The sequence below is a fragment of the Gracilinanus agilis genome, chromosome 1 (genome assembly GCF_016433145.1).
Source record: "Gracilinanus agilis isolate LMUSP501 chromosome 1, AgileGrace, whole genome shotgun sequence".
In the NCBI taxonomy this organism is placed as follows: domain Eukaryota; kingdom Metazoa; phylum Chordata; class Mammalia; order Didelphimorphia; family Didelphidae; genus Gracilinanus; species Gracilinanus agilis.
Genome location: NC_058130.1, coordinates 53473157 through 53495262, shown reverse-complemented (window position 1 = coordinate 53495262; position 22106 = coordinate 53473157). Strand labels below are relative to the sequence as shown.

The 22106-nt window shown below is 41.4% G+C and overlaps 1 protein-coding gene across 3 annotated transcripts in view; it reads right to left on the bottom strand.

The window, feature by feature from the left end:
- The window catches only part of MTMR14 (myotubularin related protein 14), a 44753-nt gene that overhangs the window by 6006 nt on the left and 16641 nt on the right, over positions 1-22106 (bottom strand). For 2 of the 3 annotated variants that reach the window (XM_044663937.1, XM_044664023.1), the window contains exons 8-17: positions 18555-18625; positions 17842-17916; positions 14354-14420; positions 13415-13500; positions 12997-13073; positions 12733-12769; positions 10296-10366; positions 7405-7463; positions 7110-7248; positions 6161-6340 (exon numbers count right to left, since the gene is read on the bottom strand). In XM_044663937.1, coding sequence (XP_044519872.1) covers positions 6161-6340; positions 7110-7248; positions 7405-7463; positions 10296-10366; positions 12733-12769; positions 12997-13073; positions 13415-13500; positions 14354-14420; positions 17842-17916; positions 18555-18625 — 862 coding nt within the window. The remainder of the gene's footprint in view (positions 1-6160; positions 6341-7109; positions 7249-7404; positions 7464-10295; positions 10367-12732; positions 12770-12996; positions 13074-13414; positions 13501-14353; positions 14421-17841; positions 17917-18554; positions 18626-22106) is intronic. The other variant, XM_044664114.1, reaches the window with a different exon arrangement.

Here is a 22106-nt window from a genome sequence, read left to right as displayed (position 1 = left end):
GTCCCTAGAGGAGGGAATTCTTTGATGTCCTTCCTTTTATTCTTGTTATTGTCACTGTGGCTTGGCCATACTGTATGCTGAGAGAACAAGAACTGTGGGAAGGATTTCTGAGCCTCAGAAACAAGGGCAGAACAAGCTTTGTAGAGCTGCATTTGCCCTTCGCCCAGAGATTCTGAATAAACATCACATGGATAGTCTTAGCATTGCCCCTGTGATCATTCTAATCCTGAGAAATTGACAATACAGACCCCACCCAACACAAAATAATTATGAAATCTGAATGAAAAATGAGAGTGTGTGTGTGTGTGTGTGTGTGTGTGTGTGTCTCTGTGTCCCACCCCCATATGCTCTTGCCTAGAATACTCTCCTCTTACCCAGTACTAGAAGTGATCCAAACAGGGCTGAGGAAAGGCTGTGGAGATTGAAGCTGCTAAGAAGATGCTGTGGTTCTGTTAGCTTGATGAGGCAGCTGGACTATGCCAGGCCAGTTTAACTCTGAAGAGGAGATAGTGCCTCATTTTAGACACTAGCAATAAAAGTAGTGTAAGGTAGTTAAAAAGGATTATAAGAAAAGAAAAAGCCACTTAGTCTGTGAAGTATTTAATTTGGGCCATTAGGCACAGACATGTCTCTGCCAAGTGAGGAACTAGTGAGCTGTCTGAAGACCTGAAGGTAGTTCAAGTGAATTTGTATGAAGCCAGTGAAGAATAAGCAGATCTTCTCCATCCCTATGGCTGCGCTGTGACTACCAAATCCCTAAGATTCTCTAAAGTGAGTTGTATCTATCTGGCTACTCATGGAGATTCTCTATGGCATCATAAGAAAAGAAACACAAGTATTTGGTTTCAGAAAACTTGGCAGATGCCAGGTTTGATAAGAGGCTTGGGATGCAATTACATAGGCCCACTAACTAAGACCACTAACTTCTCCAAGTAAAGAAATTCAGCACCAATCTGCTGAAGGGAATAGTTTGTCCTTTCTATCTATGCCACTAAGTTTCAATATTATGAAACAGAATCTTGGTTTAATAAGTGCCTTTTGCTACAAACATTTCTCTTTCAACATCATGTAAGATTTCCAACAAAGCTAGTTTGTCAGCTTCAGTCGAGAAGAACCAGTTGTTTAGAAGCAAAGTCAGATTAGGAAAATCGGGAGGCTCAAATTCTTGGGATCTTTAGTCATCCCTAACTGCCAGTGGAAAAGTCTGAAACTTAGAAAACATAAAAATGAACATATGTAGAACTAGCTTCTTAAAGGATTAATGATTTTAACCTTTGTATTTTGTTCAGTGTCTAAGTAAAACTATTGTACACTGTTCTTAAACATATGAGTCAAATTATACTGGATTTTCAAAATACAGGGATGTTCTAAGACAATGCAAATTCTACATGAATCAGGACACCAAGGAGGAAGCTGGTGAATTATCTAGATTAGACCTACTGTTCTAGTGACCAGTATAACCTGCCCTATCAACAGTTTATTTTCTGCTCCCCAGGCTAGCAGTAGTCATTGGCTGTATAGCAGGTAAGATAAAATGGAGAGAGAAGCAGGATTTATAATATCTGTGAGGATAAGACTACATTAAGACATGAACAAGAGGGTGAATGTGACCTAGGAGGCCAAATTTCCCCTCTTCTTTTAAAGTTGGTTATCAGAAGAACTAATTTCCAAGTGAGACTGCTAACAAGAGTTCCAAATTAACTCTTTTAGTCAAATCTTTATCATAAATCCATTTCAGTTTGCTTTGTAGGAGCATGAAGATACAATGCTTCTTACCAGAGCAGAGACAATCTAAAATGTCAACTGGATTATGGTAGCTAAATCTGAAGATTAAAAGGAAATCTCAACCACAAGAGAATGAAAGAACTGCTCTAGCTATTGGTGAGATGGCTCATGGCTGGAACTTCAGAACTCCAAGTGGAACTGTTTAAACAAGGTCACGATGTTCTAATCCAGAATCTTATGAACAACTTTGGGACCAGTCCTGAGCTTTGGATTCTGGAAACCCTCTACTGTTTGTTCCAAAAGGCATGTTATTAGGACAACAGGAAAAGAAATGGAGAAAAAGAGGGGGAAGGGAGGATCTTCCTTGGCTCCTTTTTCTTCTTAGCAGGATAGCTGAGGGAGGACTCAATTACCTTCAAGGGCAACCAGTTAGCCAGAGTAATGGAGAACCTACACAATGAATCAAGTCTACAAATAACCTTATTTTAACTAAAGCTTAAATTTTCCCTCTTTGCAACTTTTAGCAGAACTGGTAACAAAGGGGGAAATACTGTTTCGAGGTTTGTGCCCTTCAAATGTGAAACTTTATACTTTTGAAGGCATATGTACAGCAAGCTGATTTCTGATATTCCGACTATTTTCAATATATATCTTGTTTAGTACTAAGCAGAGCCTAGAGAAGCAGGCAGATATTTGTGACAAGGACTTCAACTCTTAATATATTGATCCTGTCAAGATAAGACTTGTAAAAAAATAAACACAATCTTAAAATTTCAAGAACTGGAAAAAAATGATCAGATCTAGACCACTCCTCCTTCTCTTTCCCATTTTACAGAGGAGCAAACAGAAACCTCAGGAAGATCAATAAGCTTAGTGGTAGAGTTAGAACTAGAACTTTGGTCTTATGAAGAGACAGTGGGGAGGTACCTTATAGGTAATGCAATCTAACCTCCCATCCAAAGTAAGAATCTCTTGGAACAGGACCCGATTAGGGGTCATTTAGACCCTGCTAAAATGCTTCCAGCAACAGTTAGGTTAAGAACCTTCTCAATCCAGATTTTAGGTGTTGGACAGAACAGTGTTTGAACTCTCCCTTACTGATATGCTATAAGGCAGACTAGAAGACAATTTATTTTTTAAAAAAAGCATTCTATTATATTAGTAGGATAATAGGTTTAGAGTGGGAAGAATATTATTAGTTTTCTAATTCAACCCCCAAAGAGGTTGTGACTTGGCCAAGGTCACATGGGTATCTACTTTCATAGCTGCCCCTCTCTGGGGGTACCAGGCCTGAAGTCAAGAAGGCCTGTGTTCAAATTTGGCCTCAGATACTCAAGTAGCTCCATGGCCCTGGGCAAGTCACTTGTTTGCATCAGTTCCTTCATATGTAAAGTTAGGATGATAAGAGCACCCACCTTCCAAGGCTGTAGTAGAACTCAAATGAATTGTAGAGTGCTTAGCTAAGTGTTATCTATCACAATTATTATCCAATTCACATCACAATCCTAATAATTTAGTCCATGCCCCATGAGGATAGGTTAGTGACTCAGGATAATTAGCCTGGGACAAGAAGGCATGCCAAATATCTTCAGATACTTCCATCTTCATATGGAAAACATTAAGACTTGTTATGGGGGGCAACTGGGTAGCTCAATGGAGTGAGAGTCAGGCCTAGAGACAGGAGGTCCTAGGTTCAAACCCGGCCTCAGTCACTTCCCAGCTGTGTGACCCTGGGCAGGTCACTTGACCCCCATTGCCCACCCTTACCACTCTTCCACCTATGAGACAATACACCGAAGTACAAGGGTTTAAAAAAAAAAAAAAAAAAGACTTGTTATGTTTGAGCAGACCTAGGAACAAAGGGTGTAAATTAAAAAGAGGCAAAGTTGGGCTTGACAGGAGAGACTGCCTGCCATCTTGAGCAACCTCAACAGGGATGTGCTGTGCTGCCGTGGGAGGTGGTGAGTCTGTAGCACTAAAGACCTTGGAGCACAGCTTGGATGGTCCCTTGTCTGGTGTGCTGGCACAAGAATTCTTGCTTTGGTTGGACAAGATGGCTGCTATTGTCCCTTCCAACTCTTGCCAGTCACAAAACCATAGAATTTCAGTTACCCAAGACCTGAGTTACACAGATATCAAACTAAGGCTAGGGCTTCAAAGTAGTCTCTAAGAGACAAAATCTCCAGTCCTTCCATAGCGGGACCACATTTCTGACTATTCCAGCCAAGTGACCAAGGTAGTCTAATGTTTGTAGAAAAGATGCTCCTGAATAGGCCAGTGGAGATACAAGCTTCTGTATATAAAAATAGATGAACAAAGGGGCACTGGCACACTCAAAAGCAATTCAAAATCTAGATCCCTAGAACTACTTGCAACTAAGGACCAACAACTTGGAAATGGCAGCTCCATTTCTGGCAGGAGTCTGTGCCAAAGCCATCTCTACCCATCTTGTCATGGGAGACACCATGCTGGGCACTGTGAAACATGTGGTGTAAGACCCCACGTCAGGGTGAGTGCACAGGGATCCCTCCCCCTCAAGGGGCAGTGTGAGAACCAGCAGCTATGTCCCTTTCCATCCATTAGTGGAGTATCCCAACTATAGAGTCAGTTACATCCCTGAGACAGCCTGAATGATGCTGCTACAGAGACTTCTGGTAACATAGAGCAGGGAAATACTCCTCTTTGAGAAGCTAAATGAATGAAAAGTTTTACTGGTTATAAACATGGCTGTTGAAAACTAGGGATAGGGAATCTGAATTTACTAGATATTTATGCAGATGTTATATAATGTATAAACAAGTTATATATTTCTAGTATTATTACATTAAAGAATTCTTCATTTTCATGAATCGATTCACTAAAGCTTCTTGTTTTTTTGTTTTTTTAATAAAGGCATTAGAGAAAAGTGTTTACTGATGAAGAACTAATATCAGGAACCATGCCAATTGACGAAGAATCAAGATTTTACTTTCCCCATTGATATTATTATTATAACTTAGATGAACAAAATTTCATTAAACTCAGGCTTTCAGGACCCATTCCCACTGTCAGCTTGGTCAACAGAGTCCCCAAAAGATTTGGCCCCCAGTACATAGCATTCCCAAAAATCAAAGCCTGCACACATTCAATTGCCAAAAGATGCAAGGAAAATGCTTCCAGATAGCACTAGTCCTGCTGGGCAGGAGAGCTGTGACCCCAATTCCACCCCCCAACTCTGCCCAGCAGAACCGAGGAAAAGTTGGTAAATTAGAAGGTGAAGTGGCAGTGGGCTACTGTCTTTGATCTTAGCTCTTCTTCCATTCTAGTCCCAATTCCCTCCTCTCCAACCATCCCAACCCAAAGCCTTTTACAGGGAAGGTTAGACAGTATTAGTTTAATAGACTTATGCAGAACATAAGAAGACCAAGATTATCCAGTTCTCTAATCCACATTAGTGTTCTGTGTTAAAAATTAATCCTTAACTGTAAGTACACAGGATTCCTCTGTAGAGTCCAATCTGGAAGCATTAATCACACTAATTTTCTGAAATCCTAGCTCAGGAGTTATATATTTTATGATGTTCACTGTACCCATGCAGGGACCAAAAGAAAGGCCAGCAAAGGAAATGGACCTACTCTGGCTTAGGTCTATTGAAGTCAAGGTAGCAAAGGGCATAGATAGGAATGAAGGAATTCCGAATGGCAAGCTGGGATGAGAGGCTGTTTGAGAGCCACTTTTCTAGGGGAAGGTAAGATTGCCAAATTCACTTCAACCTCCAAAAGATTAAATGAAGCTCTAATCATACAATTAATTCCTTGAGAAACTCTAAATTCTCATCCTCATTCCCTACTTGTCCTTTTATATATCCAGCTAATGAGTTCTTTAACACATTGTCTTCCTGTCACTTCTCAGGCCCCCTTTATCAACTGGCCACAACCACACCATTCAGCTCTTTGACAGAGTCTGGTCTTGGAGTCACAGAATACCTTTTTTTCTACTGGTTATTTTGGATTTCACTCTTACCTTCTGGGAAAACCCCCAGAAATCCTTTAGTTCAATTACTTCTTCATTTTACAATTCAGAAAGCGGGGGCCCTGAGAGAATAACTGACCAAAAGCAGAACTAAGTCAGAAGTTAGGCTTCCTTAGTCCCCTGAGGCTTCCCTCAGGAGTGCACATACATGCACCCATTCCAATGTCTCTTTCTGAGGCTACCACTTATGAACCTGATGACTGCTTTCCAGTTGTTTATTTCGTTTCCACATCAATGGGACTTCTTTTGGAGACTAAACTATGCTCTTATCAAAAATCACCTCCACAGCAGAATGAGATAAACAGCCACAGCTAAGAGGGGAAAGGATGCTGCATGTTCCTAGTACTTTCTAGTCTCGGAACCAGAGACAGCACACAGGTTGTTCCACCACCACCAGCTACTCTGTTGCTTTCAAACACCTCACCTGGTTTTGGGGACCTCTAGGGGACTGCTTCCCGTTCGGAAAAAGTTGTCAGAATGGTTAGAGGATGAGGAACTGGAAAACTTGGCTTCCACAGTCCCTTGAGAGGAAGGCTGTCTGTCTTCTGACTGCTGGGGACGGTTCCAGGGCACAGTCTGGGGAGAAGATGTATGACTCTTCCTCCTGCAGAGCAAGAAGCAGTCACCTGGAGATCTCTTCCAATTCTACCTCGGGTTTTAAAGATTTCAGAATTCATTTCCAAAAACAGAACTTAGGAACAAGTATGCACCTTTAGTATGTATGACTTATGCCTCACAGAACACCAAATGCATGTGAACTATTGGATTTAGAGGCCAAAGGGAGCCCTGAACATTTGGGAAGGAATATACTATAATATGAACTGCCTTTCCCCAATAGGCATTTATGCAAGTGACTACTGAACCAGGAAAACCAGTAAGTGTCTTCTAAAGCAGTAGAGCATCTCCTCCAAATCAGTTACCATTTCCTTTCCTCTTCCCCTTCAGTCCTATTTCATTTGCTCCCTCTTACTGACTCACCCCAAAACCTGCCCCTTTCAACCAACCTCTTTCTCATTTCCTAGGAAGGAAAAAAGGAACCCACTCTTTCAATACAGACTGCTTGATCTCTCTTTACTTCCCTTTTTCCTTGGAAGGGCAGTATTGTCTATCTGCCCATTCCCAGCAGGTATAACAGACTTACAGGAAGTCATCGGCATCATACAAAGAAACTCCTTAGCCTATGTGTGGTATGCACTTGACCACAGTGGAGCCCCTTGGCAGATGGCTAGCTTTAGAGGGGGCAGCAAGTCACCCTGGGAACAAAGCTTTGTTTTGTATATTGCCCAGAGGGGACTTCCTTTATTCTCAGTGCTCCAGCCGAGTACCCAGCCGTGCTAGTCATGGCCACAGCCATACTCAGGTTGGCACCTTACCAAGCTGCCTGCGTCTGTGCTGCTGTAGAGCTTGGGTCCACAGGTTCATAGGGGAAACTCCCAGTTGCTCCTGGGGAACTCTCAGTGACAAGGGAGAAGTCGCTACTTAGGCTCGTGGTACTGCCCCGATCCCTCCTTTCTGGAAGAAGCCAATAGAGAAAAAAGAAGTCACTCTTGAAAGGAGAATTACAGTCATGCCAGGCATCAGGAACCCTGCACTATTTCCACCCCTGTTGCTGTTGGGCATGGGGGTCTCAGCCTACAAACACTGGTATGACAGGGGCCCACAACTCACTCAGAATACAAAGGTCATCTACAGTGAAGCCTGTGTCCCTGGCTGGAAGGCTCTTCCTTCTGCAGAGAGGAAAAAAAAAAAAAGGCACTGATGTACAGCACAGATGGGAGAATCATTGAGTTTTAAAGGCCAAAGTCTAGTTGCTCCTTTCCCAGTCAGCTGTTTAGAACACAAACAGAGCCTGAAATTGCCAAGTTGCCCAATGAAATGAGAATGGCTGCCTTGATGACAAATGATTACTTGACCATCTGAATCACTACTGGGCTTTTTGGTTCACTATTCTCCCTTTCCAGGCAACTCTCAGGCATTCAAAATATCAACCTGTAACCTGTGCCAGATATAGGGCTGCAACCTAGGCTGGAATTGGACTACCTGAGCTTCAATCTGCACCCCTAAGGTCTCTTGGACATTCCAAATCAGATTGTCTCAGAAAGACCTTAAACTCATCATTTCTAAAACTTAACTCATTATATCCCCCTCACCCCCTAACAGCCCTGTTTTGAATGTTCCATTTGTGAGGCACTCCCATTCTTCCAGGCTTATAACCCTGACCCCCGAATTCTCTCTTCCCATATATCCCATCAGTTGCCATATCTTGCTGTACCTACCCCTGCCACAATTCTGCCTTCATCACTTTTCTCTATTCACATGGTTACCACTGTAGTTTAGGCCCTCATCACCTTTTACCTAGATGATTCCAACAACCTCCAAATTGGTTTCCTAGTCTTCAAGTGTCTCCCTATTCTAGTACACCCTCCATACACAACTTCCAAAATGATTTTCTTTAAGCACTTATCTAATCATACGTCTCCCCAATTTAGCCAACTTCAGTGGCTTCCTGTAGCCTCTAGAATATAATGTAAACTTTTAATTTAAGCCTTTCATCACCTAGTCCCATTACATCCAACTCCACTTTCGGCACTCTAGCCAATCCTTCTCTACTCCTCACACATAATCATCTCCTGCCTTCATATCTTTGCAGTGCCTGAAATGTACTTTATTCAACCACCTTAGAAAATACTTCTCTTCAAGATGAGGGCCAAGTCTTTGCTGATGTCTTCCCCAACTGCTAGTGCCTTCCCTCCCAAATTACTCTGTAATTGATTCTTTATATATCTGTTCTATATATACACCTTAAAGCACTACATAAATGCTAGCTATATACTTATATGCTTGTCTCCCCCCCCCCCAATAAAATGCAAACTCTTTGGAAGAAAATATTTTTATTCTTTGTATTTGTATCCTGAGCAACTAGCACAAAGTAGGCTAGTAATAATGCTTGCTGACTGATTCTCCTTGAATTTCAGATAGAGAAAGCATACTTTCTAACTCCAAGATGTTTGGATTCTAGAGTCACATGGAGCAACTCTATTTCTTAGGCAACTGGGCTTAGCAAAGGTGACCTAACATACCTTAGGATTCCAAGGTGAGAGTCCTGTAGCAGTCATCAACTGAAAGGTCCAGACTCCTCAATCAAATGAAATAATGTACTGAAAGGTGCTTAGTGCCCACTACTTGAAAGCCAACACAATGTTTACCATTTATTATTGTCCCAGATTCTCAAGTTGGAAGCTGCTTTTCCAAAGCATGAAGTAGGAATGGTGATATGCACTTAAGGATGGTCAGAATTTAATGTGGCCATAAAGGCTTTAAAAAAACAAACAAAATAATGATGATGATGATGATGATGGTGATGATGTTAGGGTCCGGTTCTAAGTAACACCATAATTTCTTTCTTTTCTTTATTTTTTTAAACTCCTTACCTTCTGTCTTAAAATCAACGCTATGTATTTGTTTCAAGGCAGAAGAGTGTTAAAGGCTAGGCAATGGGGGTTAAATGACTTGCCCAGGATCACACAGCTAGAAATCGTCTGGGCCAGATGTGAACCTATCCTCTCTGAGCCTAGCTCCCAATCCAATGAACTACCTCACTATCCCCAACACCATAATTTCTAATAGGAAATGTAGGATTCTAACTCTTGAAAAAAAGATGAACATGAAGCCAGCCAGACAACTCTGTCATTCCCTGTGAACTGAACCTTCTACTGTAAGATAGAGGAGGGAATATGATTTTTATCAACCTTCAACCAAGGGTTCCTAACTTGGCTTCTATGAAAATAATAAAAAAAAACATTCTGACTACTATTTTAACATAACTAAGTTTCTTTTATAATAGTGGAGGTAATAACCTTTCGCATGGACTTTTTCAGCAGTCTAGGGAAGCCTATGGGCTCCATTTCTCAATAATACTTTTAAACACATAAAATCGGGACAGATTGATAACAGTGGACAAACCAGGCCTGGATTCCAGAGGACCAAGGTTCAAATCTGGCCTCAGGTACTTCCTAGTTGTGTGATACTGAGCAAGTACCAATTGCCTAGCCTTTGCTGCTCTTCTGTCTTAGAACTGATAAGAAAGAAGGTAAAGGTTTTGTTTACTTTTAAAGCACATATGACAAAATATATCAACTATGTTTAAATATAGTTATCACGATATTAAAACAAATTCATAAGTAAGAACTGCCAGAGAGTGAAAAAGATTTGGCTCATGTACCCTCAAGGTAATAATGCAATGTGAACTACAAGATTCTGAACCAAAGGACAAACTTTTCTAACTTTTCCATCTCTTCATCTGTATACAACTTCAACACCTAAAATTCCCTTAAGGTATCCCAAGGTATTTTGCCTGAGCTTGGTTTACTCTAGAGCCCCACCTTCTTAGGACAAGAGAACCCAGGAGACCTTTCAGAATCTGTCCCATTTTTCAATCTATTGAATATGTAATAAATTAAAGAAGAATTGGGCCAGGCCACTGGGGTCCTTCCCTTGCCCACAGTGGTGCAAGTGCCCAGACCCTGGAGGTGAGAAGAGAGTTTAGCAGGCTTCCTTACCTCTGGGACTTCAGAGCTGAGAACTCCTCAGAGGTGATGTGCTTCAAAAAACTGAAGCAGAAGAAGAAAATCTGAAGAACACAAAACCAGGCCATGGAGTGAGAACATCACACTATGGAGAGAGTGGGGGCTCCCCTTTATTCTTCCACAACCCCTCCCCCTCACTTCTAAAACTAGTTGGACTCAAGGACAGTCCTCTGGGTCTGACACAAAGTGACAAGTCAGTCTAGACATTTATTATCTATGGAATCCGCAGCACATTCAGAAAGAAGGGCAGGAGGAGGGACAAAGGCAGCTTATTTTCCTTTCCCCATAGATCAAGAGATTGGGTTAGGGTTTCTCAAACTCTACCTGACAATTCCCCAGGTTTCACATTCCTTGCCACTAAAAAGGGCCACATGATTCCTGTGCTGTTGAGAAGGGAAGGATTAGAAGCATTTTTTTTTTAATCTCAGGAAAGAAGCCTAACAGAGAGGAACAGCTGGGGAAGGAGATAATGGGGGGGATTAATGAACACAGCAGGAGGACTGCTGACAAGGAGCAGGAGAACAGAGGGGTTTGTATAGCAAAAGTGGGAAGGAGGAAACAATCAGGCTAACCCATTGCTTGTTTTTAGCCCCCTCAGAACACTGGGGAAGGAGAATCAGATCTGGAGTCACAGCATGGTTCCACCAGGGCCCTCCAAATCCCTAAAGCAGAGACCCTGTTGCAGAGACAGATACAGGATATATGTAGGTCACAGTGTCTAAGAAGAATGAATGCCTAGAGCCAGAGTCATATAAAAAAGTTGAGTTAGTTTGATAAACTGTCAACATGAATAGTGAGTCTGGTTTTGAGGTTAGGAGATACAGAAACATCCCAATCTCATTATTTGGTATTAGTTTCCTATGTAATACCTAGATAGTAACTGACTTTTAAATAGTACCTGAAGTTTTGCCAAGTCCTTTAAACACTTTCTAATATGAGCCTCATTACAATCTTGAGATTTCACAAATGAGGAAATTTAGGTTCACAGGTCATGTGGTCACACAGCTAGATGTGATAACTGAAATTCAGCTCTTCCTAACTCCAAGCCCAGCAAATAACTCAACCTTGTCTCCTCTTATGCATTCTATTCCCTTACTAAACCCAAAGTGCCACAAGGGTAGGGACTGTATCTAAACTTTTGTGGCTGCTGAAAAATGGTCTACTGCTAGGAGTCATGTAGGAAATAATTATTAAAATGAATTGTTGATATGAAGAAGTTCCATGTTCTTTCCTCCTACCATTTGATTGGAATAATTTTTCCTACTCTCTGCTCAGCCTCTTAACTTTCCAGGCTTTTCTTAAGAGTTAAATTATGCTGGAAAAGTTTAAAGCCTAGCAGATGAGGCCCTTCCCTGAGAAACTGTTTGAGGTGGAGGATTCAGAAGTTGGGAGAAATTATCTGGTCTAAAAGGCAAACTGTATGTATAAAAGCAGGGAAGCACAATTCATTCTAAGCTCTGGGCAAAGTGAGAACTGATATAACTTGGAATGACTATATTCTTAAGCATAATGAAGATGGAAGGAAACCAGAGCAGACCATTTAAAACAAAACCAAACTACCCAATAACTTTAACGAAGTCCCAGACTTTAGCCAGTGTCAGAGGCCTGTGAACTAAGAAGGGTAAGGCCCCTTAAAAGACAGAAGGTAAGGAAATGTAAGTATAGAAATAGTTGAAAAGGTCACATGAAAGGCAGAATGAGATCAGAAAGCCTCAAAAGAGGGCTTAAGAAGAGAATTAGAAAGACCACACAAAAATCAAAGAAAGAAGAATGATCAAAGGAAGAACAAATAGAATGGTCTAGAAAACGTGACACATTCAGAGGACCAAAAAGAAACGGGTCATCAGGGGAGGATGAGGTTGATTTAACATTTCAAGAGGAAGAGGAAACGCAGCCCACATTACTTGGGAGTAATCAGAGCACAGGCTAGGCATTGCAGATGAGGCTATATGACCTTGTTGAGAAACCTTAATCCTACCACTTCGGTTTGTGTCCAAGGAACATGAATAGAATCTTTATCTGATGTTAAAAAGTTAGGAAACAGGAATAAAAGACAAATGAATTGGAAGGGAAAGGAGGGAAAGATTCTAAGAGACCAAGTATGAGGTAGGAGTAAGAAGCAGCAAGAATTGAGAAATAACTGGGTTCAAGAGGAGACATGCTCATATTACGACCACAGAGCAAGATAAAGATCCCTGTAGAAATTAAAAGGAACAGTGGGAAAGGTTCAGGGATGGTAACCCCTAATACCAAATCCCAGTTCTGTAAGCAAGCCAGAAACCTCTCTATTAAAAGGGGAGGACAGGGGGTTGAAGGAAATCAGCGGATTCTATTACTCCCTGCCAAGAAGTCACTTAAGATATGGCTAAAGTTGCCTCATTTGGTGGATATACAAAAAAGTAACACTCACCTCCTCTCCTTTGCTGAGTCGATCTACCAACATGTGTCTGAAGAAAGAAAGGGAAATTGAGGCCACTTACAAAAGAGCCCAAATTAATAAGCCAAGTGGGAACATGAGTCATCCTAGGTAGTGTCCTATGGTCAAGGGCTGTGAATGTCTCAGCACTCTGTTCCAAAGGGACAGATGCTTCTTCCATGCCCAGAGTCAGAGAACCATGACCTCTAAATACACAGGCAGGTCCCATATCCTCCCATATGCTCATGTGGGACCTACCCAAAGAGAAACCAGTCATAGGCCACAGTCAGATAGAGGATCTCAGCAGGCTTCAGGGTTGCATGGATCAGCCCATCCTGGGAATAGAGTGTAGATATCAGAAAATAGCCTTCCCATGAGGGTATATGCAGCTATGATCTGGATAGCAGATGAAGGTCACCCACTTTCACTAGAACAGAAATCACAAGGACCCAATGAACCAATTCAGAGGTCTAGAGTTTAAGCGAATAGAAATCAATATCCCCAGGAGAAAAAGGAACAAGTTCTTTCATAGAGGCTTAAATAGGGAGTTCCTATCCCACCAAATATCTACCTTCTCTGAGGGGGGGAAAAAAGGCATAGGGGCATAGAGGAAATCAATCATTTAAATTCTCCCAAGGCACTTTTTACTTTATGAGGCTTCCTAGCCTATACTTACTGCCCACAAGGAAAGGCGTAGGAGGGAGATGAAGAGAGGTGTCCGATCCCAGCCTGAGATACAGTGCACCAACAACCCGCTGTCATCTGATCAAGAGGCGAGGGGTATTAGGCCCAGAAGAGAATCAAAGAACAGGCAGTAATTAAAATGGAATCTGTAGTCATCTTGACCAGTGGGTAAGAAATGTCAGTCATCCCCAGAACCCCTTAAAGAGGTCTTAAAGATTTCATGACAATTCCTTCAGCAATGCTAATATGACAAAGACTCAATTCAAACCAATTTTAACCATCTATGGAGCTAATTACAAACAGGCAGGAATCTTAATCCCAGGAGAGATATGAGGAAATGCAACAGCCTTCTTTTGTTGGGAAAACAGACTATGGGTATGGAATATCACATCTATTAGACACAGTTGATATATGTTGCTTTAGTTTTGTGACTCACTTGGGGGGGGGGCAGGGAAGGGGACCTCAAGTTAATATATGGAAATGGCTGATATAAAAATAATTTAGAAACCAGACATGTCAAAGATTTTTGTTTTACACTCTTTATGTGTCCCTCTCCAGAAATCCCCAAATTATCTTTACTAACCAAATGGTGAGAGGATGCTGGTTAGGGATGGGAAGAAAATTTAACTCATTACAATGCTAATACTTTCTTCCTAGGCACTACCAGTTCCCCTGGCATATTGATACTATTATGAGTTAAAAAGAAACTCCATGTTCTGACCACAATTTTCAAAGGTACTAAATAACCCAGTGGGGAATTCCTACAACTACTAGCTTGTTTACAGAACACCTTGGGGAAGCATTCAATGGCCTCAGAAGACAGGCTATATGTATGCTTTGCCCAGGACAACTGGATGAGTAGGTTGTATGCATGAGAAAAAGAAGGGGCACGATGGACCAAAAGGGTGGCACCCTGGAGACTGGCTCTTACCCTCACTGTTGATTATATAAAGCAGCAGTTTCAGGTAGTTCTGTGTTTGTTGCACCAGGTCCCAGCTCTAAAGGGGAATAAAAGAGACAACAAAATGTGGCAGAAAAAAGTTTGAGGGGTTTGAGAAAGGAGATTCTTACATTCCGTACAAAATGTACAATGTATAAAATGATCTCATTCAAGATCATATCTACTCATTGCACTTATTATCATAAATTATGGTTAACAATCCAACATGTTCTTACCTTTAAAAAAAAAAGGAGGAATAATCAATAACCCTAATTCTCCCAAAGCCCTATATCCTTTCCTGGAGCTGCTCAGACAGGAGGAACAGACTACATGTGATATCCCCTTATCTGTCTGACCCCTTTTAACCAGAGAAATAATGAATTGGGGGAAGGATGAGAAGCAAGGGCATAGACAACCCCCAAGTTCTTTCAGCAGACGTGGAACTGAGAAGAACCATTGTAAGGGAGCTTCCTCTGGTCTAGTCCCCCTACCCTAAATCTCAAAGACACTGGTCTGCCTAAAAACCTCAATTCCTCATGGGTTCTGACCTAGTTTTACTGGTCTCTTCTCCCCACCAGAAGTATGGGCTAACAACTACTTATCAGAGCTCTGCAGCTGCATGGATAAGGAGGTGAATACCAGGAAGGAGAGCCTCCCAAGGGGAGCAAGAATGAATTCACCACCTGTAATTGGAATGGCTTTCCCAGGAATTTAAAGCAGGCTTATCTGCCTGACCCTCTCTGGCCCCCAGAGAGGTCTGACCCACTTTTGGCAGCTCCAGAGACAGACACTGCAGCTCTGAGCTAATAAAGTCATTACCCGCAGTAACACACAGGGGTCTCACAACTGCTCCAACTCAACATGTCAGACACATCCCTGTGAACAGCTATCTTCTGAGCTGCAATTATGCAGAGAATTGGGGAGGGGAAGAAGGTATAAATCATCAATGCTGAAAGGTAGGTCAAGAAAGATGGGAGATCCAAGAGAAGCTAAAGCCCAGGGCTGAAAAAGACTGAGAACCTGAGGCTTCTAACATCACAGAGAACATGTGAAGCCAATGTACAATTACAGGGTAGGAGGAAAACAATGCTTTTTGTAGTGACAGAGCTCAGCATGCCAATGAAGTGTGTAGGAGATAGGCTAGGAGTCAAAACCAACAAAGGGCCATGGTGGGAAAGAGCACCTTATGGATGGGGGCACTTTCATGGATCACAGATTTAGTGGTAGATTGATTGAGAGAATATTTGCAAAGCTTTGCTGTGCTTATGTAGCACACATGTGATATCTAAATACTATTATATTATTCCCAGAGTAATGTATAACAAGGTGACTTAAAACTGGATATTTCTGACAAGAGTACAACTGCTGGGGCAGGAAGAAGAGGTCTGACAAAGTCACCAAAAGGACAATCTAGCCAGAATACATTTTCTTACTAGACGATCTGGATACCTATGCTACGGAAAAACCAGAGGAGACTGGGGGAGAAGGCAGGGAATGAATAGCTCTAGAAGCATCTTCACACAATACCTCTGCAGGGAAAAAAGCTACTGCTCCCACAGAAGGAGACTACTGCTTCTCTGCAGTTGGGCTGCTCAAGGTCACTAGGCAGTTGGAGAATAAAGCAACTGGTTGATGCCACTATTCAATCTGATAGCCAGAAAAGGACAAAAGGATGCAATTTTAAGGAAAAATTACCTCCCCCTTCTGCTGACATTCATGAAAGTGGTGAAGTGCTGATTACAATAGGGAATAATCTATCAACTAGAGGGAAAAATATCTAGAGGAAAGAGAATCTACTTGTAGCTAGAATTAGTTCTTCTGCCCAGGGACCCTTGGAAGAAAAGTGAGCCCATATGGTGTGGGTGAGTCAGTACTGCAGATCAGGCAGACTTCTGTAAGCACAAGGTTAACTGTTCTGGGGTCATAAGAAAGCTGAAGATCATCCAATCTAACCCTTATCTTACAGAGGAAGAAGCAGAAACCTGGAGACATTAAGTGACTTTCCCAAGGTCACACTGATAACATTTATTATAGAATATTATGGCTGAGAAAAAAATGTTCTCATTTAATCCTAGCAAAAACTTTGTGAGAAGTTTTTACCCTTAGATGACAGTCAGAAAACTGAGGATGAATGACTTGACTAGGATTCTGGAGCCATTAGATTTGTTTTCAAGTCTCTATTAGAATTTGAGACATGATTTAAGATGGCCTTCCCTACCCACTTATCAATGCAAAACACACATGTAAGTGCCTATGTTCCAGATACTGTGCTAAGTGCTGGGGCTACAAAGAAAAGTCTAAAACAGACTCTGCTCACAAGGTGTGCACGTCTAACAGGGGCATACAAACATGCAAACAACTGAGTACAAACAAGAGGCATATGGGACAATTTGAATATACTGTTAAGACATTAATTTTTTTTTTTAGAATTATATATAAGCCTTCCTTGGTACATAAACTACCAGACCTGGAGAAGAGAATTTGGGGTGGGACCCAGAAAGATTTGGAAAGGTCATTCTCGACTCTAGGGCTTTGTTCACAGACAGTCCCAAACTTTGGGCTTCAACCCTTCCGGTAGTCCTACCAATCCCTACTTTTCCTCATGGAAACTACTCCTATCCTTCAAACCTAGAAGAAAACAAAGCCGATGGCCAGTAATGCTAGAGGCATACTTGCCTTTGTCCTTTTCCAAAAGGTAGAAGATAAGCTCTAAATGAAGCACACTATTATCACTAAATACTCCTTCCTGCCTCATAAGAATATAGCAGAGAGAAGGCAGGAGGAAGAAGTCCTCTCTATGTAAATTTTTGGGGGCTTTTTCCTTATGTCAATGACTTGAGGCAGTGCCCTACATTTCTCTCTTAATAAATACACTCCACTTGAATTGATGGTTTTCCCGTTCTTTGAATAACAGTTAAAGAAGATGTACTTTGATATTTTCAAGGTCTCCTTAAATTTCCACTTCACACAAGGTGTATTAAGACACAGCATTATTCAACATTAGTTAATGGTGAACAAGTCTGGGATTAGTAAAATGTGAAAGACAGAAAGGAGTCTATTCCAGGGATGATGTATAGATAATGGGATGTGGAGTTGAGGGAGCAGCTACTCTTCCCAACCGGTTGACCCATAGCCTGTGTCATGGAAGAACATGGAATTAGCCTGAATTAAAACTGTGGAAGTGCTTTAGACCAGCAAGAGTTTTGTTTTAGCCTAGAAGCATCATGCCACCAAGGATAAGCCTTGAGCAGAGGCTTAGGAAGGCCAGCTCTAGTCATTCATCCAATGCTCAGGTCATAAATGATAGACATATCAAGACTAAGAACATGTTAGGCACATATCCATTTTGTACCACATCTGCCTCTCCTCTTTCCTCCCCTGAGGTTTAAAAAGAGGAACCGACTTTGTTCATTCAGATAACAGAAATGTTCATGAGTTACTACAATCTGTTTCCTGTACCCTGCAAATCCTTCCCTTACCTGGTACTCACTCCAGTCAATGTTCAAAGAGCGAGTCAGAGTAACAGGGATACTTAATGGTGCATCAACATAATCCTGAGAACAGAGAGACACTTGGTGAGAAGCACAGGCACGGAGTGGTTGTTTACAGGAACCATCTTCAGCTGGTATGAGAACAGACCTTAATATTCTCTTAACCCAGTATTCCAGAGCATAGATACCTGACATCCAATGACAGCTTAAAAAAGTAGAGTTGGTTAGTCATTAAGGGACTATTTTCAGGCTGTCAATGTGACTTGCTATAGGCAAAAATCAGCTCGAACTAAGCCTCCAACCATCTTACAAAGTAACCTCCAAAACCTGTTTCTCACTGAATGGGGAAGAAACCAAATCCTATTCCTAAATGTCAAGCTAATTGTTGAGGATAATTCCCTTTCTATTTCTGTTATTGAAATGCACCCATTAGCTTGAGAAAGGGCAAGGGTCTTAGAATAAAGTATTCTTTAACAGGATGAGAGGTGGGGGATCAAGGATGAGAAAGTAGAAAACAGAAGATAGAATTGATTCAAGAAAGAAATAGAAAAGAAAGAGCACAGTGAGAAAAGGAGATGGAGGGAGGGGGGAAGAGAGAAGGGCATGATTTTCTTTCTAAATGAATTCCTTTGGCTGTTCTTGGACTCCACTAAACCCTCCTCCACACAAATCCCAAATTAGTTACAAATTATTTCCTGTACCTGTTTCCAGTTAAAAACAAGCCCTTCAGCTGTATAATCTCGATCCTTGTACTCCTTGAAAAACTCACAGCCTGAAAGAGGAAGAGAGAATCAGAAGGATGCCCTTTGGGGACCTACATTCTTCTAGGATTCATTTGAATTACAAGCCAAGATTCTTAGCCCTGGAGGATCCAAGTAAAACTAACCTCAGCCTCCAACCTCATGTCTCCCAACTCTAATTTAGTTTACAACCACCAGTCAAGAGGGTCAGTACTTCTATTGCCAGAACCTTAACTTCAAGAACAATGACTACCTTTCCTTTAGTCTGTGCAGGATACCAATCCCAACAGGTAAATTCTAGCAAAGGAAAGGAAGGTACCAAAGGACTGCTACTGAACACTTCACAAAATGGCTAGTTGGGGCAGCTAGTGGCTTAATGAGCAGAGAGAACCAGGTCTGGAATCAGGAGGACCTGGGTTCAAATCTAACCTCAGACACTTCCTAGCTATGTGACTCTTGACAAGACACTAAACCCCACTGCCTAGGAACTGATACTTAGTATTGATTCTAAGATAGAAGGTAAGAGTTTAAAATTTTCAAGTGTCAGAGTAGACCTCAGACTGCTGGTATTCTGCACAGCTGGTTGTTATGCCCAAGGATTACACACTAGACTATTGGAGTGAAATTAGAAACCACTGGTTCTACTACAACCACAGGTCCTTACTGTGGTTAATATGAAAGGGGTGCTTGGATGTTTGCTGGACCTACTCTCAGGGAAACGTCACTAGCATCCAGTGCTAGAGAAAATGCTGTGAACTAGATATTTATCATTTGCTTTCAGAGCCTCAAATACCTTAAAAACAAAACAAAACAAAAAAACACCTTACCTCTTGTCTTAGAGTCAATACTAAGTGTCAGTCCCAAGCAAAACAAGGAAGATCCAGAAAAACTCCAGGCAACTGTAGTTAAGTGACTTGCCCAGAATCACAGTTAGGAAGGGCTTAAGGCCAAATTTGAATCCAGGATCTCCCTTCTCCAGGTCTAGCATTCTTCCCAGAGTCACTTAGATGCCCCAATCCTCAAATAATCCTAGTAATAGTAGATTATATTAAATAGTGTCTCAGAGTCAGAAAATACATACATTATCTCCTTTGGTTCTTTGGTAGTGATTGTTGTCTAGTTGTGTCCAACTCTTCTGACTCCATGGACCATACTGTCTATGGGGTTTTCTTGGCAAAGATACTTGCCATTTTCTTCTCCAATGATTAAGGCAAACAGAGGTTAAGTGATTTGTCCAGGGTCACACAGCAAGAAAGTGTATGAACCTAGGTTTGAACTTGGGTGTCCTCAACTCCAGGTTTACAGCTCTCTCCAATGAGCCACTTAACTGCTTAGTAAAAGGTATCATTTCCCTTTTACAGATGAAGAACCTAAGAGGTTCATAGAAGTGACTCATTCAATATCATATAGCTGGATTTTAACTCAGCTCTCTGATCCCTAATCTAGCACCCTCCTCCTTCCGCTATACCAAAGTCCTCAGAAGGCAATGATGCTGTCATGCCCTGAACTCTGAATAAGTACATATTCGGGACTCCTATGGGGAATATCAAAGGTCCCTCCTGAGAAGGGAACCTGGAGAAGATGGACCCGGGAAACACCTTCAACAGGACACAGATGGAAATCATTTACTGTTCAGTTCTGGTTACACACCAACTTCCCCACTTTAATCCCTGGTGCCTTGCTTCTGATTGCTTTTGGTTGAGATGTCAGAAAGTAATCTTCAGCTACACTTCAGGCTATTCTTGGGGACCTCACTGGGAAATCAGAATGAGACACAAAGCCCAAATGTAGAGAAGATGTCAATTACCTTAGGAGCTCTTGTGAAATATATTGTTTTTCCAAAACCTAGAAGCTCATATCATCACAAAAAAGAGGACCTAGGCTCAACACAGATCAGGCCTCACTTCTAAAATAGCTCTTGAAGAGATCAAAAGAAATTACATTTAGGACTGAGGGCAATGCATAATGCTTATCACCACAAAATCCTTCAAAGTTACCAAGAAGTAAAAAGACAAGTAATCCAGGTAAGAGGCATGAAATCACAGCTGCTCAAAGGAAAAACAAAACTAGATGTCAACTTCCTGATGATTCTACTTCCACATCCCCCTAAATAAGTGGGAGTGCTGATACTTATTTTAAGGGGGATTTAGACTAAACCCTAAATTTGACAGCTCCAAACTGATGTTGTAGTTTTAATATTGACCCCAGAAAGCAGTTCCCTATCTTGGACCTCTGTGACCAGTGGTAGCTACCCCACTCCCTTTCCAAAGTTAGGAATACAAATTCAGGCATTCAGCCGATGTTTTGGAGCTACCTATGTGGATCAGCTTCCATCTTTGGAAAGGGCACACCTATTGGGATTGATCAGCATTCTGAACCTATCTCTACCTCATCCTTCTGGCAAGAGGAATCTGGGCCTGACCAGAGACAGATGAGAAGGGAAAAGCTCAAGAACTACTTCTCTCAATCAAGAAAGTAATCTTTTCTTGAAATTTCCCCGAGATTTCCATTTAAGTACATATAGATTATGTATTCTGCTGTAGACAGCCAGGGTAAAACAGTGAGGATTGGTCATCTCTGAGGTAGTGTATGAGAATTCTAGCACAGAAGGGGTTGTATTATTTTTTCTCCACCATTTTGGCTTAGGATCTTTCTAACCAATTTCTTCCACAATAGGTTCATCATTGTAATTCAAGCCAGTCCTGATTGCTAAACACATCCCCCTCACAAGGGGTCATGCTTCATTAAGCAGTGTAGTGTGGCAGATGATTTGCTCACTAGATTTGTAATTGGAGAAGAACCAGGACTGCCACTTATATGTGTAACCTTGGGCATGTTATTTAACTTCCCTGGGTTTTAGCTTTCATAAAATGAGAGGTATTAAAATTCTATGATATAGAGTCTAGTTCAGCTCAACTACAAACACTGTCCAGGAAGACAGAAAACGTGTGCATATAGGAATCTGTAATAAGATACAATAAGGGTATAATCAGTTGAGAGATTCAGCCACGTACTGATGAACCCTCCCCACTATACCCTCATCTCCTCCATCAAACATTTATTTAAAAAGCAGTGTTATAACATGGAACATTATAGTATTAGTCCCTCAATTCTGGAGTTATAACCTAGGCACCCAACAGCATCATTTGTCTACAGTGTTGTGAGGAAGATGTTATTTTACTATGTAAAGTATAAATTGTTACGGAGGATTGATTTACTATTTACTTGTTCTTTCCAGAACTAAAAGTCCAAGTGATCACAGCCTCAATAATGTCTGTGATCTTACTCTCTTTACCATACTATTTGGATTTCGTTTTCATGCTATCCTGTGCCTCTGACTGTGCCAGAGGTGCTCTTGTGCATATCAGTCTCCTTGGACAGCCCAAATTACAGGAGGATATCATAATATATCTCCTTCAAAGGTGGTTATGGCCAAGAGAAGATAAATGGCTGAATTTATTCTATTCCCTTTCTGGTTCCTTCTTTCCATCATTCTCAGTGTAGCAAGACATA